Source organism: Meleagris gallopavo, chromosome 4, assembly GCF_000146605.3.
Source record: "Meleagris gallopavo isolate NT-WF06-2002-E0010 breed Aviagen turkey brand Nicholas breeding stock chromosome 4, Turkey_5.1, whole genome shotgun sequence".
In the NCBI taxonomy this organism is placed as follows: domain Eukaryota; kingdom Metazoa; phylum Chordata; class Aves; order Galliformes; family Phasianidae; genus Meleagris; species Meleagris gallopavo.
The window spans coordinates 2068877-2081393 of NC_015014.2; the positions used below are offsets into that span (position 1 = coordinate 2068877).

The 12517-nt window shown below is 38.7% G+C and overlaps 1 protein-coding gene across 1 annotated transcript in view; it reads left to right on the forward strand.

Moving 5' to 3' along the window:
• Positions 1-83: 83 nt before the first annotated feature.
• FNIP2 (folliculin interacting protein 2) overlaps positions 84-12517 on the forward strand; it is a 33555-nt gene continuing 21121 nt past the window's right edge. The window contains 7 exon segments of the mRNA XM_010709444.3: positions 84-593; positions 7242-7368; positions 9701-9835; positions 10873-10973; positions 11053-11124; positions 11758-11858; positions 12006-12095. Of these exon segments, the coding sequence (XP_010707746.1) occupies positions 412-593; positions 7242-7368; positions 9701-9835; positions 10873-10973; positions 11053-11124; positions 11758-11858; positions 12006-12095 (808 nt within the window). The 5' untranslated portion in view covers positions 84-411.

Genomic DNA, 12517 nt, shown 5'->3' on the forward strand with positions numbered 1-12517 from the left:
TTTTTAAGAGGCCATATGGTTTGGTCTTGTGACTACATAATTGCCAGCTACCTAATCACATACCAGGAAACAAACACAGTTTAAGTCAATATTAGCTGTTGTATCTGCTGCAGCTTTGCGCCAGGCTTGGTAGGAAACTAACACAGCAAGAGAATGGCTTCTGAAACTTGGAAGTAGTGTCTGCTCTTCTCTCTGGAATAATTGCATTGGTACTGTAGCTTCAGCTGTATTTCTTCATGAATGGCGTGTATTTGCCTCCTCTTCCTCCAACAAGAAATCGCTGGATTGTGTTCCTGTGTAGGGAAGAAATCTGATAGGAATTATCATTGTTAATGGTTGATCTATAGTAAAGAAACCTGCTTGAGGCTGTATCTCTTGCTACAAATCCTCTTGCAAGAAGCTGAAAAGAAAATGTGTGGGGGTACACCAAAGGCTACAAATGCAGGGGAACAAATAGAAAGAGCAAGAAACAACAGTGATGTACCGCTTGGAAGTGATTTCTCTTGTACCAAATTAGATGAAAGGATTAGAAAATCTCTGAGAGACAGAAGTGTCAGCTGTGTGAGCAGAGTGACTAGGCTGCTGCAAAACAGGTATGTATGGAATTTTGTTGAGATGTAAGACATCTGATGTTCTCTGAAGAATAATGGACTCTTTTCACTTAAGGTTATATAACCTTACCTTCCTTTTCTAATTGCTTTTCCACTTCTTAATTTTTTTTTTTTGCCACCTTCTGCATTAGTGGGTCAGATAGCACTGGTTTGTAGGCAGGAGAGAGTGCTCTGAAGTGGGGGGAGGAACAGGGGAGGCAACCCTCTGCTTTGCTTGTAAACGATGTCTAGATTGAGCACTATGTCTAAGTAAACGAGCATCAACAGCATTTATGTTGTGCCTTCTTTCAGGTGTGTGCCAGCATGCTACTTGACTATATGTGGAAATGTGGTTGAGGGCAGCCTTTTCCAATTTCTTCTAAAACAGTGTTAGAATAATTCTTGTACATTCAGTATTGCTTTTAGAAAAAGCAGCAGATCGGTCTGTAGATTTTGGGCTTCTTATTTCTCTAACCTGAAGGTGTTGTGCTGAAGTGGTGATTAGTCACTTTCTAAGGTCTGCTGAAGTAATCTTCAAATACAAATAAATAGGTCACTTTTTTCAGTTATTGCATGCATTCTGATTGCTTTAAAAGTGAGCTAAAAGCTTTATCTGCTTTTTTCTTTTTTTTAAGAGTTTGGAGATCTCTACATCTCTATTAACTGAGAATACTGATTTAAGACAATATGGGGCAAGCTGTTGTGGCTCCCTTCCAGAAGTAAACAGTTCTGCTTTCCCCTTATTGAGACTTGAGCCTCAGTGCTGTGATCTGTAATGGAAGAAATTGTGAAAAAGCCAAAGGACAGTGACGTATGTGCCATCATTGGAGAAATAAAGTAAACTTAAATTTAACAGGAATTGTCCTTATTAATGTTGCAGGCATAGGTAAGCTGGTTTTCCTGTTGTATGACCGTAGACAGCTTGATGTCATTTCTTTATTCTTGCATCTTCTAGATGTGGGAAAGATCCACTGTGAAGGTGAGATTAGATAAGCTGAATGGTTCAAACAGACTGCTGATGCTAAAGGGAGTAGTGACATTGCCTCTGTGTCCTTTGCTTTCTGGCAACACGCTTGTGTCCTCTTTCCCCGTTTGCTGGCTCCAGTGGTTCCAAACCTTCTGGAACCGACTTCCCTTAGGGAGTCAGCTCACCTTGGTAAGCAGACAGAAAGCAGACGCCGGGAACAAGAGAACCCAATTAACGCTCTCAGTAGCCTCAATACTCAGTTGAAGTACACAGGGCACTTGCACCCTTTCCTGGAGATATCCAGCTCCAAGGATGAGGTGAGTTAGCGTAACTCATGCTGCCACCAGGAGGTGGAGGTTGCATTGCCTTCTACTTATCCCCTTTTTCAGCTACGTTTTTGAGCTGCTTGCTTTTATCTGGGATAAATTTTTGCTGTTATGGAGACTTTAGCCAGAGTCCAGCAGTTACCACAGCCAACACAAGTGACAGAGGATGGTCACATAGTTAGGAAAAGGGGAGAAAGGTTACAGTAAGCTTTTGTATTTACTCTTGACTAAGAAAACTGTTCAGTCCAGTTAGCCTTCTTTAACATGAAAGATGAACAACTACACAAAGTTGTTCATCTTTCTGAATTTATCTAATTTTAAAGAATATTTAGGGTCTCACATAATGATGGTTTGTAAGCTGAAGTGAAACAAATTGGTTAGGTTTTAGTCTCTTCACTTTCTTACTTTTCTATAGCCTGCTGTTACCAGAATTCCATTTGAATGTAATGCAGTATTTTGATGTTCAAAGGGCTTAAAAAATACCAGGTAAACCAAACCCTGTTTATTTTGTTTGCAAAATTTCCTTTTAAATCAAAATGTGCTTTTTAAGCAATAAGCAGTTCTTCCAGCACAGAACACGTTGTTTTTGTGTGGGAGACTTTCGCATTGTGTTTTGTTAAGTAGTTCTCTAGTAAGAATTGAAGATGTAAAATCTTCACTTGTAAAAATTTGTCTCATTCTGCTTGCAGTTAGACATGGCCGTGGCAGGTGGTGTTTCAGTGTTTAGGAGAACTTTTTTTGGGAGACTTTAAAGTCCCTGTAAGAAGCAGCAGTTGTTTTTCAGAAGTAATGACTGTATCACATTCTATACAAAACGTTATCAAGACTGATGCTTACCTGGGGAATTACCTTGTTTGCTGACAAGAAGTAACACTTCGATTAGTAGGTGCATATGTAAAATAGAACTATCACATAATTTCCTTGGGTACTTAAAGTGTAGTTAGGTAAGCTGTTTTAGACAAAAGCAGAGAAAAAGGAAACAATCAAGAATGTGCCCAATTTGATTTTACCAAATGAGTATAATTACCAAATGAGTATAAGGAACACAGTCTTGAGAGATGAAGTTGGGGAGTGTTAGGAATGGTGCTGAAGAACTGAAAAGGCAATTCTGGTTTGATTAGCTGTCAGCATTTAGTAGCTGGGAGTGGAATGGACTGCCAGCATCTTGTCATGTGCTGCAGCCAGCAAGCAGGAGGCTTTTTGTAAGCATGTTGGGTGTTGATTTTCTAGTCCATAAGCAGAAGAATGAATAAAGCTCTAGGTATGGGTGGCTTTTTATTTTCGCTGACAAATGAGAATTTAATAACATGCAAACCGGTGTAAATTTTTCATATAATGTTTTCAGAATCTTCTGTTTCCCCACCTTATACATATCTTTCACAAACACATCATCTAAAACAGAGTTTTTGTTGCCTTGAAATTAACATCAGTTTATTTTGTCGTCTTGCAACAAGAGGGGAAAGTCTGTTCTTTCCTTCAGGATTTATTTTTATGGTATGAATAGAGACGTATGTCCTTTGGTCAAGCTTGGCAGTGGAAATTGATTAAGAAATTTGTAAATAATCGATCAAGGTCAACACATTGTACACACATAGGAGCTTTTTTTTTTCCTTAGGAAAAATAGACTAAAATATCTCTGCTTATTTCAGGTATTTTCATGTCTCTTTTTAGAAACAACCAATGCAAGAGAGTGAAAGGGTTTTTCTTTTACTTAAACATAAAGGAAGTCAAGCTATGCAGAAATGAGCTTCATTTTCAAATGAGTGGTACTTTGTGTAAAAGAATCTTCCCTTTTTATCATAAGGTATCAGTGAAGGAAGAAAAGCAGCAGGTCTTTCAGCATTGCTGTGTTAACTTCTTGCTTATTTAAAGATACGTAAACAGTGGTTTAAGCCAAACAAAAGTTTGGCTTCCATGCACGTGAAATCAGAGTTTGTGTACTGCGAGTCTGTGTACTGTGTATCTTCAGCATTGCTTTTAGGAAATGGTTGAATAGTGCTGTCTTTGTTTTGAGGGCTGTATGTTATACAGACTGGCTTAAACAATAAGGGGTGGAAGTACTGTAATCAGTCTGCTCATCAACTTTTGTGTAAGGGGGAAAAAGCCTAGTCTTGTGCCTGCTTCCACGTGCAGGTAATGAGATGATGGATTTATATGCCTGTAAGCTTGCCTGTAGATGTCCTTGAGCTTACCAAATGATGTTTAATAGGGTGGATCATTTCTGTAATGTGTAAGACTGCTGTGAGGACTGCATCTGCGTTCTGTGCAATGCTGAGCCTCAAAGTGAAGGCCTTGCTGAAATAAGTCTGATGCTTGCTGAGTGCTGCCAGGAGCGTTATCTGAAGTTACTTCCCTACTGTGGATCTGTTACTCACATGAAGCTTTGTATGATGCGTTTTAATAGATGCCTTAACTTGTTGCTTCCTGAAGTTCTGAAAGATTGCAGATATCTTTAATTCTGCTTTGCTTCATGGAAAAGGCATCTGAGCAGGCTCTCAAACTGGCTTCAGCTTCTGTTATAAAACCCTGTTTGTTTCTTACTTAAGTGAGTGCTGCACGAACGTGAATCTTGCTTTTGTGCAGAGTAAGGGAGTTCACATATTCATAAAGAAACCTAAACTCATGCAACACAAGTATAACTGGGCTCCCCAGTCCAAAAAGACAAGGGCCTCCTAGAGAGAGTCCAGCGGAGGGCCTTACAGATGATTAAGGGCCTCGAAGCATCTCCCGTGTGAAGGGAGGCTGAGTAACCTGGGTCTGTTCAGCCTGGGGATGAGAAGACTGAGATGGGTTCTGATAAATGTTTATAAATATCTAAAGGAAGGTGGGAGGCAAATGGCTGAGGCCAGGCTCTTCTCAGTGGTGTATAGAGATAGGACAGGGAGCAGTGACCTAAAACTTGAGCGTAGGAAGTTCCGTGCTAACATGCAGAAGAACTTTATGGTATGGGTGAGGGAGCAGGCTGCCAGAGAGGCTGAGGAGTCTCCTCCTAAGGAGATATTCAAGACTTATCTGGATCCCTACCCTTGCAACCTATTGTAGGGAACCTGCTTTGGCAGGAGAGTTGGACTTGATCCCTTGAGGTCCCTTCCGAGTCCTTTGATTCTGAGATTGTGTGATAAATGTGCTTTTAGCGTTGGTGGTCCAATGCAAAACTGCACTGCCTAGATCTGTGCCCGAGATGAATGTTTCTCAGATTTGACTTGCAGTCCTATGGTCTCAACTATTGACCCTGTTGTGCCTGTCCTGGAATTTTCTTTTGGTTTTAGGAAGCTTTGTTCTTGCATGCGTTTTAAATTAAAGATGTCAAGATGTATGTTTTCTTTGTTGTTGAAAAGAAGGGTGACCTCTGGCCTTCTTAATAAAGTAGCACGTTTAATTCAGGAATGCTTGTGGTATTATGTGCTACAAAAATGTGTCAGTAAGTGATCAGCTGTGTACTGAAGAGGTCTCAGAGTACCAGGTGTTGAAAAGAGCTTAGTTCATTGGTTAGAACAGCGTGAAGTCTGTTGATGGCTCTGACTCTTGTATTTGATATAACTGGATTTTGTAATAGGGTTGCACAGGTGGTCACCTGAGAAACTATTGAAAAGCTTGTAAAACAGATGGTTTACTTGCAGCTCTGTGTGTATGTGAGGTGCACAAGATCTTCAGGCAGCTGTCAGCTGTGGAATCAGGACTGCTGTCATGCAGGTTAGCTTAACGCTGTGATTCCCTCTCAAAGGGGAAACTTGAAAAGTAATGGCTGGCACTCCTGGAGTTTTTGAGGTAAGGCGTTCCAGATGTTTCGAGTTTCCTTACTGTTGATGGCAAAACAGCCTTTAGCATTGTTCCACCATCTAACTTTGTGTGCCGGGCCATTAGATATCATGTATTTGCACTGCCGTTTTTAAGTGGAGATGGGTTTATTCTGTTCAAACGTATTCAAAATTAGGATTAAATCCTCCAGGTGAAGGAAAAAGATGCTCTGGCACATTCCAAGCGATGATCTCCAGAGGTCTCATACAACCCCTACTGTTCTGTTACTCAGCCTAATTTCTTTCTAAGTAGAAAAGGAAGCTGTTCCCTGAAATCCAAGATGAAGTACGAAGAAATTAGGCTGAGTTGTCTTGTAATGGCTGTTTGTAGTTCTGAGCGTGCTTCAAAAGCAGTTGCCCTGGTTACCTTACTGCCTAGCAGGAGCTGATGCTATTACCTCATTAATGATTTATGACTACTGGAGCATGGAATCAAAGAAGACGCTTCAGAAGCCCCCGCCTTCCAGCTGTGTAGCAGTTGTGTGCTCTTTCCTCAGTTCTCCACCTTTGTTCTCCATCAGGCATAATTTGGGGAAATTCCTAAATGGTGGAGATCGGGGCAGCCTTGACTGAAGTCTGTTATGCAATTTGTTGAACCAGCAGCTAATAATAACAGCTGTACTCTTACCCCTGGATGTGGACTACGCAGGTCAGGGACGAGGCAGTGTGACTGGGCACCAGGTTGCTGCCAGAGCTGTGTGGCAGTGCTTTATGTAGCACTAGTTTTTTTCCATTAATTCCAGCTTGTCAGCTGCTGGATGTGACAAGCTGAATCAGGGGCAAAGCAAACCTCCCTGCTCCAACATACACCAAGTGCATCAAGAATTTGGGAGGAGTGTTTCTCACCATTGTAGCCGTGGTCACTTGTGCTCTTCAGCTTCATGTGGTGGCTGGAGGAGCCAAGTTGCATCTCAGGGCCTGCCTCGCAGAGGCAGATGCACTCCAGGTTAGGGAATTGTTTTACTTGAGAGAGAATCTCAGCAGTTCTGAAGGAGTTTCGTCATTCTCTTGTTAATCCAATGGCTTTCTTAAACCTGAAACAGTTTGGAGAAGGGAGGGGGAATAAAGGATCAACATAAACCTTGTCTTTCAGTTGCAAAATTAAATACCAGAAAAAATCATTACTCATTGTCACTGAAAAGCTTGAGAAGATTTGGTTTTCTATTGTTTAGAGAAGATAGGGATGAAGAACTGTGCAGACCTCCCAGTGCGTGCAAGGCTGGATGATAATCCATTGCCTCTTATCGCTGCCAAGAGAATTGCATAAAAAAGTACATCTAACTTGCAGTGGAAGTGATCAAAACTGTGTATAGAGAACGGAATAAGTTTAATATATTTAAGCACCAGATTACTGAGCTGGTGTGTTAGATCATATTCTTGAAAATTTTGAAAAAGCCTTGACTGTGTTGTGTGTCTGTCCTTTCAGTTCCTTCTCATTCCAAGTGCTGTTATTGCAGCTTGGTTCTTGTAAATGCTGAGTAGAAGATGTGTTTGCTAAATATATTTGTTTGCTTAATGCAAAGTAAGCATTCTATTTTAACATCTTGTTTATAATCTGCAGCTGGTCCTCATCAGAGTTTGACTTGAATGAAATTCGTCTGATAGTTTACCAGGACTGTGAGAGAAGAGGCAGACAGGTCTTATTTGATTCCAAAGCAGTCCGCAAAATTGATGAAGCTGTGATTCAGGTATGAAATGCTAATTTGGCTTTTGTTTCCCTTGCAAAAAGCAGGAATTTTAAAATGTCAATTTCAATTTCTTAATCTTATTTGTGCTTTTTCTGTGAAAGTTACAGTAAGAATGTTAAGTTCCAAGAAGTCTGTGAACACACATTTGTTATTTGGTAGTTTTAAATATAAATATGGTATTGAAACTTAAGAACTTAAGCCTAAGTTAATTCAAAGCCAAGTGATCTTTAAATTGAGAACTACCTTAGCCTTTTCAGTGTTGGATGGGATTTGGCTTAGTTCTTAGCTCTCATTGTTCAGGCCTGTTGTTCCACTGATGTCTAGTATATCTCTAAATGTGCTAGACTTGCTTTGGTGTTTAGATTAGTAGAACTGTTGGTTTTACGTGAATTAAAACATTTCAGGTAAAATTTGGTGATTGTGAAAGATGAAGAAAAATAACATATGGCTTTTTTTCTTATGCTCAATTACTTATTTTTTTTAAATTCATAAGTCTTTATTAAGTTCAGGAGTTTTAATCCAACAGACCAACATTGTTTCTTGTAGAATTACTAGCTATACTGAAATGGCTGTGACTTGTCAGAAATTGCTGGTTTTGCTAAATAATTTCAACAACTTCATTCTGCAAATATATAATGGTTCCAAATCAGTAGGACTGAGCATCACCAGCTGATGACTGATCATCCTTTTATGAGGGTATGTGGGTTAGACTGGTCTGTTAATCTCTCCACCACCCACTGTGATAAGAATCCAAGTATCCAGGCTGTTAGTTTGTATCTTCAAGTTGGTTTAAAACACACAACATGTGGGAAGTAAATGAATGGAAGAAATGTTTCTGGCTCCATCTAAAAGCGCACGTTGTTGTGCTTGCTTTTAACACTTTAAAGGTTAGCTGCAAAATGTTTTGTCAAAAGCTATGCAACCCTGGCATAAAGCAGAGTATAACCTTTCTCATAGAAGATGACAAATAATATTGTCTGTTTGCTTGGCAAACACTGGTCTAGGTGCACTTTTAAAAGAAAAAAGTCAAGATCACTCTTAAACGTTTGTGTTACTAGTGAACCTAGAAATTGATTTAGTCAAATATAAGAGAATTACTCTTAAGGTCTGTTCTGTTTAAACTGAAGTCAAGATTGTGTATATACTGTGCATTTACCCACCCTGTTGAAATACACTAGATCTTTTAACATTAGGTTTTCAAATACATAGCTTGAAAACAGACAGTGTCATCAACTTACCTGGGATAACTGGCAGATTTATATTCCATTTAACCATACGTTTGTTTTATGTACTCAATTTCTTTTCAGTGTTGTTAATGTAGTCTCCTACAAGAAAATAAACCTAATTAACTTGACCTCTGCCAGTGCGTATTCCCAATGAAGTACAAACTGGCTTGAAATGAGATTTATAAAAGTGCACTTCAATTTAATGTGCACTAAAGGAAGGAATGCTTACGTGAATATATCCCCAGTATACCGTTATTAACAGATTTAAAATTTCTTAAATGTGCAATTGATAGGTTTCTGAGGCCGTGTAAGCAGTCTTCATTGCAAGGTTGTCGTGATCTGGTCACCTTAACTGACATCTCCTTGACTTTAAGTTTAAAGAAGAAAAAACATCATGAAATTGTTTCATTCCAGAAAACTTATTGGAAGAAAATTCCATGAATTAAATGCATCTTTTCTTATGAAACATATACAAACACTGTTAATGTAATTGACATTTTTCCAAGGCTTCCATTACATTGTTTTGATCAGTTCTAGGATGTTGTGTCATAGTGACTTAAGAGTAAACTTAAACAGCTGAGCATCCATTAGATTGTTTTTTGTAACTCCTATTCAGGTTTAACCAATAGCTGATTCTACCAAATGATGTGTTGTATTTCTTGTTTTTTTTTATTGTCTTCTGTTTAAGGATCTGTTGATCAGAGAGCAAAAATAATATACAGTTAGAGTGACTAATTGTGCAGATGGTTAGAGAAGTTGGTTTATAAGCAACTCGTAAGCTGAGATTTGTTTATGTAAACTTTGGCAAACATTACACAGAGCGTGTGTTCATAACAATTGGGAATGCTGTTCCAATATGATTTTGTCTAATTATTCTGTGTTACTGTGAAAATTTGTGTGAGGATCTAAATGTGAGAGTAACCACTTCCTGTCTCATGGGCCTTCTTGTCTTTAGAAACTGGTGTGTGTATTTCAGACCAAATAATTACTTTAGCTTCTGTTGCTGAAATGTATTTTAGGAAAAACTTTTGTCATGGTATTTCTACAGATGAGGATTTTCATATTTGCTTTGATTGTTTTCGTTGTATTGCCCTGTTTTGACATAGAAAATGGCAGAGGATGCTCCTGTAAAGACTTCTGTCAGGACCTGTCAAGCAAGCAGTGGGAACAACAGTATTTCTTCCCATAATCTCTCAATAAGTGTTACACAAAATGTCAAAGAGCAAATACCAAAGTATCAGGTAATGTTTGTTACTTTTCTTGTATTTATCTCTTTTACTGAACAAGCTCATATAAAGAGACTTTACCTTGCATGGGCTGAACCTATAGTTACAGTCTATTACAGGTTTGAGAAGATAGCTCAAGCTTGTGGTTATCTTTAAAATGTTGCTGAGTAAGAATGCATGGACATGTCTTAAGGCATTACAGAAGTACTTCATAGCATTATTCTGAAAGTCATAGGAAATTGTCACTAGACATCTATCTGTTCTTACAAATGTGACTGTCTGTGCTTCAGGTCAGCTGTTAAAAAAAAAAAAATGTTGTTGAGCATGGACCAAAGGGACTCTTAATATATCTTACTGTAACATGAAATTTTTAAGATAACTATTTTTAAGATATTCTAGCTGTCTTTAAGTGAAAGCGTAAGTATTTCATCTAGTAAAATGTAGGTTGAAGCATCCACAGATTAGGGTAGAATTACATTTAAAGAGAAGGTAAACTTCATTCAGAATTGACAAACTTCTCTCAATATTTGTTGTTGATGGTCAGTCTTGGAAACAGTCTTCACAAAATACTTTCTGATTGAAGATGCTTTCAAAAAGCTTTCTGTGGGGGCTGGGAAGAAGTACTTAAAAAATTTAAATCAGTAAGATGGTTTGATATGTGGGGATCCAGGCCATAGGATCTGGATCCTGCAAGCATCTACAGTTCTCTTTTGACACTCTGTTATATAGGAATGTTGCTGGACATGTAGCTGGTTTTCTTTGGTGTGTGCTTGTTTGTTTAGTTTGGAAGGATGGTAAATTGTCTTATTTCTTTCTGGAGTCACCCCGGCAAGAAATGTAACAGTGAACCCTTTGTGATCAAAATCAACTGCAACTTCACTGTCCTTGATTGTACTTGAATTCCCTGTGTTAGAACCTCACCAGATCCTAGTTTTCGTGGGAAAGGAGAATTTATTTGTCTTCTCCATGCACAATTTATCGTTATAGCACTACTTGAAATTGAAGTAATACTGAAATAGTCACTACTGACTCTTCCCTTCTTAACTGTGTAGTACACCAGACCAGCTTCTGACGTCAATATGCTGGGAGAAATGATGTTTGGCTCAGTGGCAATGAGTTACAAAGGCTCCACCTTGAAAATTCACTACATACGGTGAGTGTCCTTTTCTGTGGTGTGCTCTGTCAGGCGCTTGGAACTGATGACTCACTGAAATGGTTGTTTATCCTTTCAGCTCTCCCCCACAGCTGATGATAAGTAAAGTCTTCTCAGCCAGGGTAGGAAGCTTCAGTGGAAGCAACAACAAGTAAGAACATCCTTTTTTCCTTCCTTGGCACCCTGTTTCCTCTCCAATGCTTTTGTCTTTCCTTCGTCTTTCTTTTTGTAGATCTTCTGTCACTGCTTTTAAAGTTGATTTAGCTCAAGTGGAAAGATGTAGAAAACTGAAAAATGGAAGCTGTATTGCAAAGAAGTGTTGACTCGATAGATCTCTGTCAGGCTATTCAACTTCCAAAAAAAAGATTTAGTTTGTGCTACTAACTTTATCCAAGGCAACAAGCTCCAGAGATTATAGTTTCAAAACTTCTGTCTCTTCCTTCTGACAGAAGCATGCAACCCTGTATGTTGAAGTAGCTTTATGTCCATTCAGTTTCCTTTAATATTAACAGAATAGGCACTGTTTCTCACTTGTTCCCTTTTTGTCTCAAAACTTGCAAATTTAAATAAACTCAATCCCACGTGTGATTCGAAGAGGGAATTTACATAGAATATCAGTGACTATTTCCTTTTAGTTTCAGAAAACATACTGGTTCTTTCAGTTTTATTGTGAAGTTAATCTTCAGCTTTTCTTTTTTTGTAAAGAGAACCTATTGTTCAAGCTGATATTAATGACTGTTGATCAAGTTAGAAACTTCCCGTTTTTCACTTGGTTTTCTTATAGCCTACAGGATAGCTTTGAATACATTAACCAAGATCCCAGCCTTGGAAAGCTGAGCTCTAATCAGAATGGCTTGGGTACCTGTCGCAGTGGAAGTAATTTAGGTAAATATTTCCATATTCTGTGTCTTTCTGATACCTTGATACCATCTGTTCATTTAGGGTTGGTTTCTTTTTTTTTTCTCTTGTGCATCACCTTTTTTTTTTTTTTCCTTTGCATTGTATTTTCTCTACATTGCTTTTGTTTCCTAGGTGTGTTACAGCTGTGTAGCAGCAAACTGCTGCAGGGTGTGTCTGAAGGAGGTCCCCTCCGGCTCATCCGCAGTGCTTCTTTCTTTGCAGGTTTGTGTGGAATGCCAACCAAAGTGTGACCCATCCATAAGCACACACAAATTCAGCTCTTTCTGAATCCTTGCAAAGAATACATAATCACTCTCTAGAAATAGAAAGGGCTAAGATGGTGACAGCAGAGATCTGGCTTTATAATCAGAATTTTTCCTCAAAACAAACAAACAAAAAAACCTAGATGGATCAGTTGTGTTTTCTTCATCTTTTGTTTATAATTCCAGTATTTAAAGATACTTTTATGCAGTGTGTCTAATACTGAACGAGCCCTTATGTTTCTTAGAGAACTACTGTTTCCTGCCTTATGGCTGATTTCTTGCTAGTATGGAGGTGTCTTGCTTTTTCTTTTCTTGTGCCTTACTACTTCCCCTCCCCCCCAAAATACATATTATATATATATATGTATATAAAATATATAT